The following is a 22366-nucleotide window of genomic DNA, read 5'->3' as shown; positions in this document are numbered from 1 at the left end:
AATGTCCAATGATGTGACATTTATAACGTTTCAATTCACATGTTTTGCACCTTGTCCCATTTCCACACAAATATAACATTTTTTGTTTCTCACGGTTACTTAGCAAGTATCCTTCTTTTCCACACAAAAACATGTTTTGGGTTGTCTCCAGTATTTTATGACACCCCTTTCCACCTCCACATTTATCATGTTTGGTATATGTATAATATTTCTCTTTCTATCTTTAACATGTTACAATCCCAGCCAACAGTCCATTAACCCTTTTTGTTATAAACTTTTGCAATATCCAATATTTCTGTATGTAATGTTTTTAAATGTCATTTCAAAGTCTCTCTTTCTACCTCTGTTTGAAATTGCACATAACTTTTCTTTTTTGTTTCCCTGTTATTTTATCAAATAAAGATTCCATTGGTTAGAGTCTTTCTTTTTTATATTCTCCAAGAAAATTTTCCATTGAAAAACAGTTTCGAATGTAATGTCACAAACTGTCTCTTTGTTAATAAGAATAAATGCTCTTACCTCATGTGCGTTTATATATGTACATAAATATGTACTGACTTTAAATTAGAGTCAACATAGTGTGTAAAGACTGTAAGGCTGGGAAATGAGTTTACAACATTTTTAATGGTCCAAAGTCACTTTAAATGGAAAGGGTTTGTACAATGTGTATAACTGGTTAATGTCATGTGATTCAATATAAGTAATGTGCTGTTGGTGTAACAATTTATCCCTTGAAGGCTTTTTAGCCGAGGTACCAGTTGACACCACTAAAGTTTCTCTACACTTTACTTTTGAGATTCTTTGTTTTTTTGTGTGTGTTTTGTACTCATGTGCTTTTACAACTGAAGTAGCACTAAATTGTCCCACACTTCATACCTGTCCATTTCTTTGTCTTCTTTACTTTGAATCCATACAATATACTTCCATTTTTCATTTTCTTCTGCATTCTTTTGTGCTACTCCAGTTTTGCCTTTTTTTACTTTCTGTGCATATGTTTCTTTTTCATCTCACCAGTGTTCTTCAAGATTGTCTCTGCATCCTCCTTTTGTATTTTCTCCATAATATCCTTAATTTTCTGACTCACTCTGAACCACCGTTTCTTTGAGTAAATCATCCCACAACCCTCTCGACTGGAGCATTGTAATTATACATTCTTCATTTTCTGACTGTTCTCTATTAAACAGATTTCATTGAAACATTTCCTCAAAATCCTGCACATATTCTCCAGTTTCAATATTTGCTTTCTCCTCCATTTCTTTTACTACTCAATCATCTCCTTCTATATCTTCATCTGCCTCCCTGTTTTTCCAGGCCACCTCTACACCAAGAATGGAAGTAGGAACTGTTCTTCCAAAATGTGTCCAACTCATAACAATGATGAATACGGGAAGTTCCCCTATGCTCTGGCCAAATTTCCCTTAATAATATAAATACCACTTTGATCTCACATAAAAGAGGCTACTAGTGCAGTGGGACTAACCCTATAAACAAAGGATACATAAATAAGTACCTAAAAGAGAAAATTGCCCCTGAAGATAATGATTAAAAATACCATTGCTGCTTTTTGGAGATCATCTTTAAGGTTGCAAAGCAACAGTAATGCACTTTAATTAGCTGCTCTCATTCACAGTCACACAATGCAACCCCAATTACACTAATGTTCACAGTATCATATTTCGATACTGCCTCATAGGTTTATAGGTTCATAGGCATCCACTAGGCTAATGATCCCTAGGGATTTTATAAGCCCAGCCAAGCAGCACAAATATATCCCACAAGTAATTGTGTCTTAGATGTTTTACTAAAGGGTGAATGTTAGCTAGGGCATGATTTAATGGTTGCATTTCTCAATCAGAGACCTAGGTTCCAGACCTGGGTGTAGGAAATCTGCTCTGCTTCACATAGATGGGAAGTCAATTCCAGAGAATGGGAATTCTCTGAGATACATACCTTTTTCCTCAACATGTTCTATTTCTACTGTAAGCAAAATTTAGATCCCTATATCTCATTGTTCTGATGCTGTTCATTCCTCAGATATGCAAATCGTGCATCAGAGCTGGATCCAAGGATGGATGCCTTCTATGCCAGGCATAGATCACCTCACATTCAGTCTGTAGAAAACAGAGTATAGAGATAGGGCTTTTGGGTTATCGGGATAGGACAATGTGTTTATACCCTGTATTCTTTTGTGAGGAACTTCTGTGGATGTTCCAGCTAATGCATCTGCCTGGTCAGGTACATGACAAAGGGAGAGTTATATGCAGTGTTGGGTCTGATAAGGGCCAAGTACAGTGGCATGATGATCTCCCTGAGTGCAGATGCCATGCTCTTACTAAGTTGATTGATGCTGAGTGAGTGAGTCAGTAAACCATGTTCACCTGGATCTGATTTATGGTGATATGTTGGTAACCTCCCTGCATGTGTGCAATGGATGTAGGACCAAATTAAAAGAAAACCCTATGGTTAATTGCTAGGTCTGTGGGAGCCAGTCACATCTTTCTATCAGAAAAATGACTGGATCTGAAGTTAGCAGAGTATTCCTTTTTTATCTTTTTTCTGATAGCTGCTATTGGGTCTGCCTCAGTACTGGATCCATCATTCCTTGGCTTGAGGCTTTAGGGAGGAAATTTTCTGATCAAAGTCAAAACCAATCTGAAATGTTACACTAAGCAATGAAGCCTGGGTAGGGTTTAGTATAATTCAGTCCTTTTATTAAGCTTAAGCTAGGCAGATGAGCACTTTCTGAGTCATATTCACAATTTGTTCTGTTTTTATCATCAAAAAAGATTCAATAAAGCCAACACTAAGTGTACACGATATGTACACAAGAGCATCTCTACCACATTTTTTGTGCTTTCTATTCATTCAGAAAGATTAAACTCAGTGTACATGTAGTCTGCACTGTGTGGTAACCTTTATGAATCCCTGTCAATATTTAAAGCTGCAAGAAAATCAGTAAGAAAATTAAAATTAAGAGGAAGAAGTTCTGGGTTATGCCTTTGTTGTCCATTCACTAAGAACAGTGTACACTACACTTAGTGTAGGTGTTATTAAATCCCGAGGGGGTATGTTTTTGGGAAAGCGCAGCCTTCTTGGTGTGCCTAAAGTCTGGGTGGGCCCAGGGCATGCCTTACACCAGGAAAACTATGCTGCTTAATATAATGGCACCAAAAATTAAAAATTAGAAACCTTCACAAAATACAAATCATTAAAGCATAGTTATTTATCCATTTCATGTGTCTAACCAAAGTAAGAATCGGATGCAGCCTCCTGTTTTGGTTAGTAATCAATAAAAAATAATTAAAATTCTTTGAGCATAATAAATATAAATGTGCAAAACATCCCCCTTGAAATTAGGCCTGAAATAAGGTCCATTGTAAAAGGTTAGATGTCATTCTGTTATGAATGTCCACCATCTTCCTTTCAGGTGCCAACCCTATTTTTCATTAACAGTGAGACAAACAGCCTAGTGAGGAACGGTGTCAAAATTAATGAGCACTTATGCTTAAGCAGCTTCTTCAGATCTGCCTATCATTTATTTCAAAGTTGTAGGAAAAGAAGTATAGTGAGTCTAGTGGGAACTCTGGTTATTAAAAAGTTTAAACTGCACTGTAATTAAAGATCGGTGTTGTAGCCAAACAATATGTTTGTTAAATACTGGTATCAAAAGGGAATAAAGATTAAAGAAAGCTGTGGGATGAGTGGAACCATTGCAATTAGGGTAAACCTCATGGGGCTTGATTAGATTGTTTGTGTGTGGTTCCATTTGTAGATGGGGCCACATGGAACTTCCTGCATTAAGCAAGGTTATCCTGTGTGATTCCTGAGAGCCTTGGGAGTTCACGATAGAGTAGGCTCAGCCATAATTTACCTATCCAAGATGTCTGCAGTGTCAACTTGGTGCATGTCTAGATAAACCAGGTTCAGTAAAATGCAATAGCAAACCAGTTAAGCAGGTTAACTGCAGACCATTATGAATAAATTTTGGACAGGGATGCATTTCTAGAAATTACTCACAGTTTGGTTGAATCATAAATAGTCTTTTTTACTTTTCTAAGCAACAGGGAGCTCAGGAAGATTTGCTTAAAAGCAGCAGCAAAGAACCTTGATCCTTGGTCCCCTTTTCCGAAAGCTGGGCAAGTCTGTTCTTCTAGACGTATCTTACAATCCCAGTTCTCCCCAGGATGATTCAAAGCATGAGGGAGAAAAAGCCAAAAACATTACTAATTGTGCCTTTTTGGCAGAGGCAGCATTGGATCTCCCTGCTGAGACAGATGACAGTGGGGATCCAGTACCGCTGCTTCAGCATGTGTACCTCTTGTTTCAATTGAAATTGTCCTTGGTGCACCCAGACATGCAAACATTCCAGTTCATAATCTCAAAGGTCTGACTTTTCTGCACTTTGGACACCTGTTCTCAGAGGACAGGCTTACTAGCATGAAGGAAGCTAAGAGACATAATACTAGGAATTCCTATACAAATGAAAAATGCCTTTTCTCTGTTGCAAGTGGAGAATTCAGGCACCCAACTTGGCAGGGGTGCCCTTGATTCTAGAATATTTGATAGATCTATTTTGCATCAGGGCCTGCTTATGCTTAAAGTATGTTTATCCACCAGCTCAGCCTGCTTGTTTTAGACCCAGCACAGCCTGCTTGTCTTAGACCCAACACATGCTGCTTGTCTTAGACCCGACACAGCCTGCTTGTCTTAGACCCGACTGAGCCTGCTTGTCTTAGACCTAACTCAGCCTGCTTGTCTTAGACCCAACACAGACTGCTTGCCTTTCATGCTCCTTTAGCCTCATTGTTACTGGTAAAACACTTTCTTAACAGGTGTCTTCCACATAAGTCCCCTAGCAAGAGTGGTGGCTCCACCACTGAGCTTGAATTTTTTTCTGGAAAACTGACCTGGAGTCTTGTTTAACTAGTTGCCACTATTCCTGTGAAATTTCACCTGGAAAATGATACTGATAATAGCTATCACATTAGCCAGGAAGATTTCTGAACTAAATGCCATTATGTACAAGGAACCCTTTCTGTTTTTCATAGGGATAGAGTCAGTTTGTGCATAAATCCTTTCTTTATGTCTAAGCTGGTTAAAGAACTGTCCTTAAATCAAACTGTTAATTTGTCTGTATTCCTTTGCCACAAAAGCAGAAGTGAATAATTCTTGCTCTACGTAGATGTTCACAGACAACTTAGTTATCTACATAGAATCAAAGACTTTAGTAAGATGAATCAACTCTTTTTTTTTCCTTTGCCTACAGTAAGAAAAAGAACCAATTTTTTGAGCAGACCATTTAAAAAAAATTGTTGACTGAGTGCATCACCTACTTCTCTTCTTCCTATGGAAGGATCTTGCAATGGCAGGCCATTCCACACTGCACTAGGACTACAGTTGTTATCACTGTTACTACTGCCTTTATTAAAAGTGTCAGCATACAGAGTTTATATAGGCAACCAGTATGTCCTCTGGCCAAACATTTTCTAAGCATTATAGGCTGGATATCATAAGAGGGTAGGGCAGATTTTGCCACTGCTATCTTGCAGGGCCTCTTGAAGCTTCTCCCAGAAAAACAACCTCATAACAACTTACATAAAGCTGTTGGAATCTTACTTCCAGTGAGGACTGCAACAGTGAGCCATACAAAAAAAACCTAGGTTTGTTCTGTAAGGAAGTTAACATACAGGCATATGTGCAACTAGGATCACTGTTATCATATATTTTCTATCCCTCCTCCACTCTTTTATTCCTGTGGGCATCTTGTGTCTGAGGTGGGTACACATTGACTTTCTGAGACCCTCTCCTCACACATCTGTAGCTGCTATTACTCCTGGATTACCTATGAGCAACCTATCCTTGTAGATGTCGGGTTCATAGGTATCTTGCGTAGCATTAGAGAGAGCAGATTATGAGGAGGCATCTAATCAGTGAATTCCTGTGCAGGACACACACATTTTAAAGGGTTCTTTGCTGGGAAAGCCTGAGGATTTCCATTCCTATGGTTGCTTGCCAAGAAGGAGCTAAAGGTCACATGGACTCCATCCTTATACTGAAAGCATGTCGATAACCCTGTGAAGGAAGAGTCAGCCTAGCTGGAAGCTGGGGGTGTTTAAAGCACTCAAAGTCAGGCCAGAAGCTGGAAGTCATCTTTGGCATAATTGTAAATGCCATGACTTCTACTATTCAAATATCTACTGTTACAGTAAATTCCTTGTTCAACTGTACTTTCTGTAAAGAGTATGCAGATGTTGTTCCTGTGAACGATGACGATCAGTTAAGATGAGATGAAGCTGCATGGATGATTAGACAAAATCATGACATATAATAGCTGGATGCTGGTGCTTTAGCACAAAGGAGTATGGCTATGAGCTATTAACAGAATGTGATTCTTTCAGCCTCCAGTTGCCTAATGTGTGACTTTCAGCAAGTTATTCCATCAGGCAATACTCAGGTTACCCTTGCAATGGGGCTTGTGCCTAGTGAATTTGCTGAGCATACAAGTAAAAATGGAAATTGATACTTAGTCAAAGAAGGGCTAAACATGGGTGGAAGCAGGTAACTACTCATTTTAAGTGATTTTTCGTAAAGTCATGCTAATTACAATCCCCGCTAGATACAATAAAACTAATGGCAAAAGTACAATTCTAAACTGGATAATTGGCTCTGATGCTAGTAAGTACACAACTGCTGGAACTTATCCATATTCTTTAATCAGCCATGTCTTTTTCCTCTAATACATTACCAAAGAAATACCTCTCTAAAAGCCAATACACATCAACTCAAATTATCCCATAACCTCCCTGAATTCCTTCCAGACTCTTTCACTGATTCACTGAAAGCTTTGAATTTGTCTACCTTAAAATACTCCTGCTAGATAAGGCTGTAATAAATTCAACACTGTATTTCTGGACACCCTAAATAGCATTGTCCTACTATGAAAAAAGAGTAAAAATAAATCATTCCCCTTGGCTTTCTACTCAGAGTAAGACTATTATGTTTAACACATGCAAAGCATAAAAAGAAGAGCACAAACACAAAACTTCTAAAAATATTCAGCTTTTAGAAAACTTCATAATCTGGCAAAAAGAAAAAAAACAGCTAACAATTCAAGAAACAATTTTATATAGCCATTTACAACTTAGCTATAAAAGTAACCCTCCAAAACTCTGGACTTCTGTACATCTACTACAGATTCCTTCCTCTACTACAGCTGGCAAGCTGTGTCCAGAATACCTCAGAATGGCAACATTAATTAAAAGAACTATGATCAAATCTTATCTGCCTCCCCAGTGGAAAAAAAATCACATATTGTCCCCTTCATAAAGGGGACATGTAATTTATGTGCCACTGCAGTACTGTCCTGCCTCTCAAAATTCTAGAAAAAAAGTGTAAAAACAAGAACAGCTTTTTACCTCTACTAGACTTATGTCCAGACCACAGCACAAGTACTGTTCTATTAGCATTCATAAATGCCATAAAGAAATGTAACATCCCTATTCTTTCACCCATCTAAATCCTTTGATACAGTCTCTAACAGCAAACTCTTGTAACAAATGTTCTTTCATGACCTTTTACTTCCTTCACCATGGTAGTCTAGCAGCTACTTATCGTATAGACAGCAATCTTAAAAATGGCAGAATACCCTTTCTCCATATCTATTATTAAAGGTATATATACCTCAAGGCCCTATTCTTCGTCCTCTCCTTTATAACCTTTTAAGTAATGATCTTTATATTTCTTCCTGTCTATCCTCCTTTATAGATTATGTTGTTGATTCCACGCCTTTGTGTTTATCAGATCACTTGACATATACCATCACCAAATTACACAAGAAGCCTTTATCTGTACAGAAAATTGGCTCCACAATGTCTAACTGTTGCCCAACCCTACGAAAACTAAGTTACTCTAATTCTTCCCTGAAACACATTTCGATGACAAAACTAAATGTGAAATCTACTCACTGAACAGTACAGAAACTGAAATATTCTCCTATACAAAACTGATAGGAATGACAGTAGATGATAACCTTAAAGTTGACCTCAGTGTTCAAATTAATATTAAAAACACTAAAAGCTAGGTGTGTTTTGTGGTTATTTTATTAACTGGCAGCTGATTACAGGAAAAGTCTGACTGAGCAGTGTCATTTTTCAGTGGAGGTTTGGAGAGAAATATTTCATCATACATACATCATAGACATTATTGGCATGTTTTCATCATTTACAGTCAGTTTCATTCATGAGCAACAGCTTCATTATCCATACATCCTTGACAGCAGTTTAATCATTTACAAACAGTTTCTATTAAAAATAACAGTTACATGGGTTGTATACAAATATATATTTTTTAAGACAGGGAGGTATATGTAGCACAATATCAGGTTTTACATAAGACTATTTGCTACTGTAAAGACTGTAAAGACATTAAAGATTTGTTTAGAGAGAGAATTATGGCACAAATTCATATAGTCATATTAATACCAGTTTAATCAGGGGTGGTGCAGGTACAGAGCCTTTTATCTATCAGGTGCTGCTTTAGCTGCATTTAAAGTCTTTCACTTTGGAGAGTGTTCTAAGTGGAGTGAAATGGTATTCTTGCTATTAATAATGCAGTGTGATCACAGGGAGTATCTCCATTGATAGGTTTAATTATGGAAGGTAATGATTTGCCAATAGAACATAGAGGTTTCTTAAGGCTGACTGACGGATTGAAACAATGGGAATTTTTCATGGTTGGGCAGTAGTTTGAAGGTTCTAATTATTTATGAGTACAACAGAGAATTATTTATTTCAAGCCAGTTTAGTAGTTTTACAAAGAGGCAGTGATGTGATATATATTGTTGGTTGGTTGAGAATTTGGCTACTTTATTGTAGCATTGTTCTAGTTTGAATGATAGAGAGGAATTGAAATGGGTTAAGATTAGGGTTACCACCTGTCCCACTTTGCGAGGGACAGTCCCTCTTTGGGCAGTTGTGTCCTGCAAAAAAGTTGCAAAAATGGCAAATGTCCTGAGATTTTAGAACAAAATTATTTCCTATATTTTATGTAATAGTTCCATAAAATTTATTCTGTATCTGAAACACCTAAATGTTATAAGAAACAGAATAAGCAACTAAAATGTTACAAGAATAAGCTTTTATTTAGGCAAAAAAGTGAAGTTCTGTCCTTTGTACTGGCCGTGGGTATGTTTTGGCCTGCAAAATCTGATGTTTGTACCAAAAATGTCCCACTTTGGGCATTTGAAAAGGTGGCAACCCTAGTTAAGATAGGAGAGTCATATATTAGGTTGGGGGGTATAAAAGAAGTGACTGTTTCGTCTAGTACAGGCAGACAAGCTTTGCTGTGTCTTCTGTGGCTTGCTGAAGGTGGATGCAGAATTTTAGGTGGTTGTATATAATCACACCTAGTAGTCTGGTGTGAGATACCAGTTCTATATATTGTCCTGGTCTTGTTAGATGACAACTTATTAAAGGTATTTTGTGGGAAGAGAGACAGTTGGGGTGCACAGTAATAGATTTTTTTGTTTTTTTGTATTCAGAAGGAGTTGTGAGCTGTTGAAACAAGCTTCTGTGGAGGAGAAGAATTTCTGGATACGTGCTTGAACTGGAGCTTGAGTAGTGTCCTAGCAGCACATATTAGAGTAAAGTAATCAGTATATTGCACTATGGTGGCCTCTTTGGCTGCGGTGTTTAGGTCACTGATAAGGATGTTAAGTGGTACTGATCCTAGTATAGAGCTTTGTGGGACTTTGATAGATCTAGGAAGAAAACAAGAGAAATCATATTGCAATTTCATTGCTTGGGACCAATTAGTGTGTTAATTTGCCATCTCACTGTGGGAGAGAGATACAAAAAATTTCTAAATAATGCTACCAAAGCCACTCTTGCAAGTACTTGCCTTCTACTTTTATTCTTGTGTGGTGCCCCTATCCTTTCCAGTCCACAAGCCATGCTTAATTAGAAATAATTAGAAATATGTTACAAAAAAGTAGCAAAACTTGCTGCAAAATATCCGTCATTATGCAGCCCTTAAGGCATTGAACTTTCTCAAATTACCTCTCCACTTCACAAACTTGCAAATGGTTGCTGTCCACAACCTAACAAATAAACCAGCGTGCCCTGCATTAAGTTCTATTCTACATAGTAACCAAACACTCGTACCACCACAAAATGATCAGTCAAACCACGATCCAGTGCAATGAAGGTTATCCAAAGTAGGCACAGTGAGCAGGTAGCAGTTGATAAATAAAACGGGTTTATTGTCTAGTAAGTAAGTCACCAACAACGAACATCAATGACCAAACAAACAAATTCCTTTAGATATAAAGTGCAAACATTAAGCGCTTTCGTCTCCACACCGGGAGACCTGTTCAGAATAACTTTACAAAAAATCAGGTTTGCCTTATATACATCTTGTTCTGCCTCATTAATCAATTAGTTTATCAATTAACTAAATTGATGTTGTATTACAATCTTATTTAAGCAGAGTTAACTAAGTAAAATGTAGGTTTGAAAAATAAGTAAAATAAGGTCCTGTTTAACTTGATAAAAATGTTCCTACTGAGTAATCATTACAGTCAATAGGACATTCACAAAAAAACACACATTTATATTTGTATTCATACATTAAAAGCCTAAAAGAAAAAGCAAAAGTCCAAGTAATTAATAAACAACTCTTCTTTACCACTTGCTTCATTGTGTGACTGTGAGCCCTATCTGTATAGTGTCTCATATGGACAAACACTGGTTTTATCAGTTAACATACATTGTTCCTTCCAAGAAAAAACTTGCAGATGTAATAGCCCCTTTTCTTTGAAAAATTCATTTGAAATATAAATCAAATTCCATATAAATATACAAGCATAAATATATATAAATATATATAAAAAATCTAAAAATATATATACGACATCATATGTATAATTGATATAGTTCATAATAAAAACCTTATAAATATATAAATATATAAATATGTAAATGTTGAATATTAAAATGCTTAAAATGCTTGTAAATACATGATAAATAATGTGTGTGTGTATATATTTGTATATAAATGTATAATGTATAATAAATATATAGTTAGGTAATTAAATACATGAATAAATAAACGTTAAAATAAATACTGAGTCAAATATTGAATATTTTCTGAGTAAAAAAACTTTTTTGTATATATAGTACCTCCTAAAGCACTCACATTTTTCAGCTTTAAACACAAGAAGGCTTTGTTTCCTGCAATACAATGTCAAATCAAACTGTAGATCTATGCTGAACATCTATTGTTGTTGTACAACCTTAGCCAGTTTGGGGTCTGAGGCTAAAAACTTCAATGCTGGGGTGATGGAGATATGATCATTCAGGCCCTTACCACAACATGCGTCAAGCCTGAGTTGCCATAAAATTTCCCTATATTGAATCTTAGTTTCCCAATCACCCCCTCTGTCCGGATATGGTACCACCTCCAAAACCCAAAACTTGAAATTGGCCTTATCACACTTGATTGCATGTCTGTACAATGCGTTGTTCTCATTGTGTCTGTTTATATCACGGGTGTGCTCATAAATCCTATTCCGCAACAACCTGTCCGTCTTGCCAACGTAAAAACTCTCACATGCTGTGCAAATTACCAAATACACTAGGCCCTTGGTGTAACAACTACTGTAACTTCCAGCCACCAGTTTTTGAGGTATACTTGCAATCATTACCTCTTTCTTATTGTATATGTATGAACATTGAGCACACCTTCCACATTTGTATGTTCCTTGCTTCCTATTGGTACCTGTCATAGTATTTCCTTTCCTTTCCAAAATATTCTTGATATTGTAATTTCTCCTGTAACTGAATCTCAGTTTATTTTTAAAAACGTCAGTTTTTGTAGCTATGTTTTTAAACATATTCCAGGTTTCATGTATCCCCCTGTTTAACCAAAAGGTTCCATAATAGTATGTGGCTAAGGTTGTACAACAACAATAGATGTTCAGCATAGATCTACAGTTTGATTTGACATTGTATTGCAGGAAACAAAGCCTTCTTGTGTTTAAAGCTGAAAAATGTGAGTGCTTTAGGAGGTACTATATATACAAAAAAGCTTTTTTTACTCAGAAAATATTCAATATTTGACTCAGTATTTATTTTAACGTTTATTTATTCATGTATTTAATTACCTAACTATATATTTATTATACATTATACATTTATATACAAATATATACACACACATTATTTATCATGTATTTACAAGCATTTTGAGCATTTTAATATTCAACATTTACATATTTATATATTTATATATTTATAAGGTTTTTATTATGAACTATATCAATTATACATATGATGTTGTATATATATTTTTAGATTTTTTATATATATTTATGCTTGTATATTTATATGGAATTTGATTTATATTTCAAATGAATTTTTCAAAGAAAAGGGGCTTTTACATCTGCAAGTTTTTTCTTGGAAGGAACAATGTATGTTAACTGATAAAACCAGTGTTTGTCCATATGAGACACTATACAGATAGGGCTCACACAATGAAGCAAGTGGTAAAGAAGAGTTGTTTATTAATTACTTGGACTTTTGCTTTTTCTTTTAAGCTTTTAATGTATAAATACAAATATAAATGTGTGTTTTTTTGTGAATGTCCTATTGAATGTAATGATTACTCAGTAGGAACATTTTTATCAAGTTAAACAGGACCTTATTTTACTTATTTTTCAAACCTACATTTTACTTAGTTAACTCTGCTTAAATAAGATTGTAATACACCATCAATTTAGTTAATTGATAAACTAATTGATTAATGAGGCAGAACAAGATGTATATAAGGCAAACCTGATTTTTTGTAAAGTTATTCTGACGAGGTCTCCCGGTGTGGAGACGAAAGCGCTTAATGTTTGCACTTTATATCTAAAGCAATTTGTTTGTTTGGTCGTTGATGTTCGTTGTTGGTGACTTACTTACTAGACAATAAACCCGTTTTATTTATCAACTGCTACCTGCTCACTGTGCCTACTTTGGATAACCTTCATTGCAGCGGATCGTGGTTTGACTGATCATTCTATTCTACATACCTACCACTCAAACAGACCACTCCAATCTAAACAAAAAACAATAGCTTCTACAAACCACAAAAAAAATCCCCTGACCATAGTCTTTATACTTGCTCCATTGCCAAAATACAGAATTCTTCTCTACTGTCTATTAATTCATCTCTAACCCACATGCCTTTAAACACTTACTAAAAGAGTATTTTTCTAAATCTCGGTTCTTCTCCTGCTCTACTCCTGGCTTAACTTTCCATTTCTTTATTAGACACCACCTAGAATATTCTCCCCTACCTGACATCTGGTTTCTTATTTATACTATTACATTTATATATTCTCTTGTGTATATCTATATCTATATATATATATATATATATATATATGTATAGTCTGCACCACTATGGGATAATAAGCCAAAACGTGCTAAAATTCATATGACTGTAATCTTCAGCAGTTGGACTTTAATTGCATATTCTTTTTGCATGTTTGTTTTTATTTCTATGTCAGGGTTGGGAGGTTGGCATAATGGTTAAGGTGTTCACCTTATAAATGCAAGATGCAGGGTTTGATTATCACATGGGGTAATTGGCTGAGCTTACAATGGCCCACAAGGGCATTTACCCTAGTACTAACCTATATCCAGTACAAAGGAGCATTGCATTTTTTGTGAAACTTAACATGTGATCATTTTGATATAACTATATTTTATGTATACCTTTTGATTTCTAAGTGAAGCTTTTCTCCCAGGCCTCTACTGAAAATGGGTACCTTGACTCAGTCTGACTTTCAATGTCAATAAATAAAAAATGAAAAAGATGCTATGTTTAATTTATTTTGCTTCTTTTGAAATTGTAATATGTCCATTACATTTTCCTTTGAAACCTTTAATGGTCGTGCCTGAAAATATGTTTGCAAATTTGATGTGCCTCACATGACTACCACAAGTAAGCACAGGTTGTATTCTAAAAAGCCCTTTTAGAAGAACTGTGCAAAATGTGCTTCTATCTTTTATTTATAACATTATAATATTTGCCATGGCAACAAACAGATGGCAGCATTGTGACAATAGATATCCTCCTAAAAGTGCAATTCAGTACTTTTTATATTAAATGTAACATTCAGAAGATTAGTAATCGATGAAAGTAATAAGTAAAAAAATTATAATAAGCAGCTGAGAAAAGCTATGTTTTTAAATGTTTCCATTTTGAGTACGAGTACAATTCTCTGTATGCTTATGTTCATAATCTAATATTTTTCTGCAGGCAGTGAATGGAGGTATGTGATACTGTCCACAGTCCGTTCTTCTACCCGCACTGAAGTGGAAGTAAATCCCACTAAACGCTGGCTTAGAAAAAACCTTGGATTTGTTATTGATCCAAACATTGTGAATGTGGCAATTACACGAGCTAAAGAGGGACTGTGTATTGTTGGTAAGTATTACTTGAAAACTGCATTCAGGAAAATGATGGAAACACTTATTCTTTATTTTTTATAGGATACAGCTTCCAGTTGCAGAATAGGGTTGCCACCTTTTCAAATACCCAAAGTAGGAAATTTTTTGTAGAAATGTCAGATTTTGCAGGACAAAATATAGAACTTCACTTTTTTGCCAAAATAAAAGCTTATTCTTGTAGCATTTGAGTTTCTTGTGGTATTTCATATAACATGTAGGCATTTCAGATAGAAAATAACTGTTTTATGCAACTATTAAAGAAAACTTAGAAATATGTTTGTCCTAAAATGTCAGGACATTTGCCATTATTTGATTTTTTTCGCAGGACAGAACTCCCCAAAGAGGGACTGTCCCTCGCAAAGTGGGACAGGTGGTAACCCTATTGCAGAAAGTCATGTAAGTATACAGATGAGATACAACATCATTACATACATCAAGTCAGTTAGGCCTTCTGTTAATGTACCTTAAAGGTATTCATAAGTTAGTTGTTCGTTACTAGGGTATCGACCCAAGAGCCATTTAAGCCCAGCCAAACTTACCCCATATTTACCAAAATATTGCTTATATGTCAATACCCAAAGGACTGTTATGGTTACAAAATAGGCTTGTACTCATCAAGCGTTCACAGGCTGCCCATGTCCATTAGGGACACAGGTGCTAAACTAGGGGTAAATTTGCAATTTCCCATCCATTGATCCAACTTACTTTTGAACAGGGTTGAAAATGATTAGAGATGAGCTGTGCTTCACATGGATGGAAAGCCTGTTCCAGAGAAGGAGTAATTTTCAGACAGATACCTGTCCTTCCAACATGTCCTGGTTATGTACTAGACAAGGCTTAGGTCCTTAGAAAAGGTATTTTTGATGCTATTTGTTTTGTGGGTATGCAACAAATCCATCAGTGTAGGACCAGAGGATGCCTTATAGGACTGGCACAGATCGTTTTGCAGCAGTCTTTAGGAGAGCAAGTACAGGGACAGGGTTTTGGGATGGTTTGCATAGGACTTGCTTACTTCCTGCCGTCCTTTTGTGATGACCATCTGTGGTCTTTCAAGCTGTTTCAAGTACCTGGTCAGGTACATGATGAAGGGTGTGTTGTATTCAGTGATTATTCTGATGAGGGCAGAGTACAGTGGAACAGTGATCTCCTTGGACTTGGATTCCATGCCATTACTGATAAGTTGTGCAATGTAGTCACATGGTGACCAGATGTCAGGTTACAGTCAACATGCATTTCCAGATGCCTGACCACTAGGTCTACTTATAGGGGTGTATTATCAATATGGTAATTTCAAGAGGTGACAGTCTCTCCAAAGGGTACTGTAATGCATATTTTTCACACTGAGTTTTAGCTCATGGCTCTGGCACCAGCTGTTTGTCTGCATCAGGTCCTCTTGAAGGAATCTCTTTGGGGAATTTAATGACCATGACTAGTTTTCAGTCATCTGCAAACTTGGTCAGCCAGTGGTCCTTGTCATTTACCTTGACTTCAGAGGAGAGGCCCCAGCACCAATCTCTGTGTGAATGGCCTCTTTATGGAGGTGGATTCCCCTATCCTAACTTCTTGTGACCTATCAGTGAGCCGGCTTTCATCGGGTAGCATATGGGTTTATGCCTAATTTTCTAAGTTTATCTACAATGAGTGAGATATTGTGATGAAGGTCTTGGCCATGTTGAGATAAGCAGTGTGCACTGTTTTGTCCCCATCCATAGCTTTACTTACCTTTTTAAATAAATCCTCCAGGTTAAGTAGGCATGACCTGCATTTGATAATATCTGAGTTGGGTAGGGCCCTGTGCCTATAGGTTTCCAATGTCATCTTTTATCAAATCCATAATAATTCTTTCCATGGCCTTGCATATGAGAATAGTCAGACTTACAGGACTGTAGATCCCCAGGTCTGTGTAAGGCCCCACTTTATGTAGAGGGATAACCTTTGCAGTCCTGCATTCATTTGACATGAAGCCTGCCTGGTGGCTATAGTTAAACAGAGATTCTAGCAGGCCTGGTGGGTCATGTCTCATGCTATTCAGGATGCCCCCTGAATAGCATGTTTCATCTTGAGATATTACCAGGGCACACTGAAGCAGTGTCCTTGGCAATAGAGAGCACAGTGAGGACCTTCTCCTTTGTGATAGTTGGTGGATAAATGCTGAGACTATTTTGTGGGAGAGGTGACCGGTGGTGGAGAGGGGCTAAGGGTAAAAGTGGAGCTACATTTGTCATCCAGAAGATTCTCTATGTTCTATGGCTCCATATAGGTTGTTCCATTCACCACTAGTTCTACACATTATTGGATATTGACTTTAAGGTTGTGGAAATATATGAAGAAAGCCTTATAACTATAGTTTGAGAGATTGTTTTTTATTTCAAATTTTGTTTTGGTGAACTTGATTAGTGCACTGACATTTTTGTTCAGATTGATGAGGACTTTTTACCTTGTTCGGCAATGCCCTTCCTGCGAAGGGAAATGATTGTCTTTCTTTTGTTGTGCAACATATTTATACTGGGATTTCACCAGGGCAGCTTTTTTGGATGTTGATCTATGCTTATTTTCAATAGGTACAGCTGTCTGTCTGCAGCTATTTACATGATTGTACAGGATGAACAATTCCACATAGGCAACTGTGTTCTCAGGTCTATGGGAAGGCTTAGAATTTTGCTAGACTGTTGCTTAGTAGGAGGTAGTTAGCCTTTGGAATATTTTTTAAATGTTTCAGGATTAGTTGAGGTTCTAGGCTTAATATTTATTTCAAAGGAGACAGCTTTGTGGTCCAACCTGACCAATGAAGATATCACACAAGGGAAATCATAACTGTAGACTGGAAACAGGCCATTTTCCAGATTAACAGTATAAAAAGAAATGAGCTTTGTTTACTCTATGGTATGCCAAAAAAGGATTTGACAAAACTGTGCATTTCACTGAGATTAATGGGAAATCTGTTGTCAGTGTCCCACTGAGAGGAAATTCAAGCATGATGGAGAAGTCGTCACTCTAATCACTTGTCATGCCTGCTGTCATATCCTCTGAATACCATTATTACTTTTTTGAGATGCAGGCCAAATATGAAAATGTTTTGATGCAGAAAGTGCTTTTATGGAAGATAAATTCAACCCATGTTTTTTGTAATCATGGTCACATGGGGCTGTACAATGGAGTGAAATAACACAATATATATATATATATATATATATATATATATATATATATATATATATATATATATATATATATATATATATATATATATATATATTAATGAGAATTTTGAGAGCTGTTGATTGGATTTTGGGTAATGAAGCTAAATTGGATGAACCAATTACGTGCATTGTGCTAAATAGAGGGGAACTTGAACTAATAGTGTATGTTTTGAATAACTGACACTAGACAGAGAGGTTCTAGATCCAACTGAGTGTATTTTGTAGAGTTCAAATTACAAGAAGTTTCTAGAACTAATGATCTGCACACGCATATTATGTGTGTGTGTTCTGAACTGAAGTTACATGGTGATGTTCTAGAACAAAAGAGCTGTAGAGCTTTACATGATTTTAATGGCAGTAAATCTGACATACTCCACAGACCCATGTGCGAACCTTTGAAAGTCTGCCAACACATTCATATGCCAAATGCATGCCTGCCATGCATAAAGTGTTTCTCTGCTGGTATGTATCCTCAAGAGGTATATTGCTGAAGACCCTAATTCAGTGTTTCAAGTTTCCAAAAATTCAGACTGTAATTGGAAGAGGTGGTGGAGAATCTAAACTAGGTAGTGAAATATCTTTAAAATGGTCTGAATTCTGACCCCAAGAATTTAACACTTGAAGTAAATTGCACCATGTAGGATTGTACTATATTAATTCGGGCAGCTTCTGAAGCTATGTATTAGTTAAAAAAATGGAACTTTAAGCGTAGTATCTCAGAAGTATTGAGATATAATATGTTGTTAATATTGGGTGATATTGATGGTTCTTTGCATGATGTTATAAATTTGAAAGAATTTCAGGGCTTAAATTTAATCATAATAAATCCAAAACATTACTAATTAACAAAAAGATCAACAAAAACCTAAGAGAGAATAGCCTGTTTAATTGGGAGAATGTTTAGAATATTTGGGTGTCAGTTTAAAGAGTACATGGAAAGAGTCTGTTAAACTAAACTACAATAATTTAATAACCACCATTAGTGAACTAATCAAAAGGAGGGTGGCCATGGTGGTGCAGCAGTTAGCGTTGCTGCCTCACAAAAAGAGGTTCTCTGGTTTGATCATCGGCTAGGGTGCCTTCTGAGCGGAGTCTGCATGTCCTCCCTGTGGTCGTGTGGGTTTCCTCCGGGTGCTCCGGTTTCCTCCCACATCCCAAAGACATGCTGTAGGTGGATTGGACACTCTAAATTGGCCCTAGGCATAAGTGCATGAGTGTGCCTTCTGTGGAAGGTTGGGTGGTGGGCTGGCAACTCGACAACATAAAACTCCACTGCCAGTCATGAGAGGACAGGTGATCCACTGTGACACCCCCTAACTGGGAAAAAGCCAGAAGAAGAAGTGAACTAATCAAAAGATGGAATAAAATGTTCTTCACAATGGAGGTTAGGCTCTCTTTAATTAAAATGATAATTTTACCTAAAATTTTGTTTTATATATAATCATTGATACTACCCCCTCCCAAAAACTTATTTAAAAAAAATAGCTTGCATGCTACTTAGATTTTTATGGTTCCCCTTACAACCTAGGATTGCATATAAATTAAAGCTTGGAACAGTAATGGGATAGCATTCCCTAGCTTAGATCTTTATTCCAAATCAGTTATAATTAATGTAATATTACACTGGATCATACCTACCTATATATCTGGCTGGAAAATAATACATGAGATTCATATAACTGATATCAGAACTATAGAAAATCAGTTTAAGGAATAATATGGAATAAGTAGAGTTCATTGACTTTTACATGAATTTTGTTTATTTAATAAGTTTGATCATTTTTCTTATGGCATTAATCAAATATTTAATAACTTTAAAAATATAATTGATTGTAATTACAACATTAAACAATTTCTATTTCTTATATTCCCTATAGCATACTCCCTTGATTGCCTAGATTCTTTCAGCATCAAAGCGATGCAAAAATTAAAGGAAAATAACTTGATATTCTGGCATCAATTTATTGAAAATAAGAGTATTAAACCACTAAACTCTCTTGTATGTAGTTTTGATAATAGTCAAGACAGTTGGCTGTTTATACACTCATTATGGCAGTTTACAGAAAACAAAATGAGAGTATCAATCAACCTAGAGACTGACTCTATACCTAGTTTGATTCAACTTTTTATTAGGTGTCTTGAAAAGACAGATAATCAAAAATTAAGTATCTCACCTATCTGTAAGATACTAAGAGAAGACGCTCTAAAGTTTGACTCAGATTTTTGGAATTACTATGTAAAGATTAATGGAGAACAAATATATGATGAATCCAAAAAATTGTTATTGAATTCTATTTATAGTACCTCTTCTTCATTATATTGGAGATTGTATACATGGAAATTTATGAATAGGAGTCTCTATACTCCACATAAAATAAATCTTATACTCAAAAACAGTGAAAGTAAATGTTGGAAATGTGATAGAATTACTAGAGGCTAACAGGGTTCACGTGTTCATTGAATGTAGAAATGTTCAATACTGGAAAGACTTCAGATATTTTTTAAATACTTTATAGTCTGATAACTGTCATATTTCTAACTCACTAATCATATTCAATGTTCCTATACCTAATGTAATACCTAATTCTCAGATTCAGTTACTTTGGTCAAATCTTGCAATTGCCAGAAAAGTTATTACTTTGAATTGGAAAAGTAAACATGATTTGATGTTTAACAATTTTATTAATTTAGCAAATGTTTGTAAAAAAGAACTGCAAACCATTTGTTATAGAATTCACAATATTACTCATAAAAAAATAGCATGGCAAAAAATGGAAAATCTTTTGAACAAATAGTGATAACTTCTCATGGATAAAATGATTGTTTATCATGGATGAATGTAAATACTGTAATTAGTTTTGTTATTGTTCTATTGTATTTGTTATATGTACATTTGCGTATGTTTGTAATTGAAAACAAAATAAAAATGTTTTTGGCAAAAAAAGAAGTAATGAGATATATAGCTATACAATATTAGCTGAGATGGACTACATTAACAACACAGAGTATGATAAGGAGAAAAATAAAATTTACCAGAACGTTCACTAATAAATGTTGAATTTTACCTGTGATATTTTTCTGCACCTCCACAGAGTTTAATGAGATTTTTCAGAATTTGCTATTAGCATTGTATTGCAAAGCCTTGCTGTTTGTAGGATTAATTCAGCTACAGCACGTTTTGATGATGTACAGTTTGCTGCTATATTAATGTGGTTATACAATAGCATTACCAGTAGGAGGGGTTCAAAGTCCTGAAGTTCATTGGCCAGCAAAAGCAAATTTGCAGGTTGGTATAACCTAACGTAAGCTGTATATTGGGTTATATACATTTTGGGGTCACACAACTCGTGGGGAGTCCCACTGTAGGAATAATCACTACCTAGTAATCTTCTAGAGACTGAAGGATTCATTCAAGAACATTAACTTAATTATTCTTCACTCAGATTCATTTTGGCTGTCTGTAAGGTCTCAGCACTTGGTGTTATAGGCATCCACTTCAAAACATATTTAGAATATCTGCAGCATGGAGGCTTCTTGTGACAAATGTGCATACTGTTTCCACAACACTTTAATGCTATACATAAAAGAGTTTTTAGTGGCTTGTGTCCCCCAACATCCTGTATTAGGTGTTCTCTGCATATTATTCTCTTAACACTTACACTGAGTTTCACATTTTTCATCAAAACCCTGTATATTTAAATACAATTCCCAAAACATTGCAAGGGTGTTTGGTTTTGTTAGTAGATGTGTCCATGATCATCCTAATGAGATATATTTGGAGGTCTCTTAATTGATGCAAAACATATCCCGTAGACTCAAAATGCTATGAAAGCTCAAGCCACAAGGTTATAGAGGAATTCAGTATAATAATTCAGGAGTAAAGTTGTTCTTAATTTACCTTTATCATTGTCATTAGCAACCCCCAATTTGCATATTCTTAGATTGCTGGCATGTTGCATCTGCTGTTGCTACCTATCTCAGTTCAGAGTCATTCTCCTACCTCCTTCAGCAGTCATGCCTGACTGGCATAAATCTTCTCTTATGCAGTCCATCCATCTCTTAACTAGATGTACACATCTTGTGTTGCACTCTCCCAAATCTAATTTAGTAAATTGTCTTCTGCTTTTTCTGCACATGTGACCAAACCATCATTATCTGTTCTTTGCAACTGGGAGTTACTTTGGCTTCAACTTTGATGTCTTTATTTTTTCATTTACCCCACAGTGTGATCCTGTTACCCATCTCAGATACTTCATTTCCATCCCCTTGAACATCCTCAGCTGCGCTGCCTTCATTTCTCACATTTTTGTTCCATACAGAAGCATTGGTCACACCTCTGTTTTGCATTCTTTTGTTACACACTACCCTTTACACTTTGTTCCAATTGACTGCAGCACCGATGAATGGAGCACCGATCTCTTCATTCAGATTTCTCTTCTCTTCTATCACACTTCCCAGATATTTGAAAGCTGTTAATCTGCTTCAATGTTTTCTCCTTCTCCCAGTTTTCATCTTTTATTCATTCACCACATTTGCTGCTTTGACCACTCTCTTGTCAGTACTCCGTTTCATTACATGTACCCTCAGTTTTGGATTTTAGTCCACTATCATTTGCTGAAGTCCCTGTTCAGAATCTGCTTGTAGTGCCACATTATCTGCATGTAGTAGCTT

At 35.9% G+C, this 22366-nt stretch overlaps 1 protein-coding gene across 1 annotated transcript in view; it reads left to right on the top strand.

The window, feature by feature from the left end:
* Positions 1–22366, top strand: part of HELZ2 (helicase with zinc finger 2) — a 1911095-nt gene that overhangs the window by 1808780 nt on the left and 79949 nt on the right. Inside the window, exon 18 of the mRNA XM_044089861.1 lies at positions 14305–14472. Coding sequence (XP_043945796.1) covers positions 14305–14472 — 168 coding nt within the window. The remainder of the gene's footprint in view (positions 1–14304; positions 14473–22366) is intronic.

This window comes from Protopterus annectens, chromosome 12.part0 (assembly GCF_019279795.1).
Source record: "Protopterus annectens isolate FY-2018-M chromosome 12.part0, PAN1.0, whole genome shotgun sequence".
NCBI lineage: Eukaryota > Metazoa > Chordata > Ceratodontiformes > Protopteridae > Protopterus > Protopterus annectens.
Note: the sequence above shows the minus strand (reverse complement) of the source record. Positions and strands in the feature narration are given on the sequence as shown.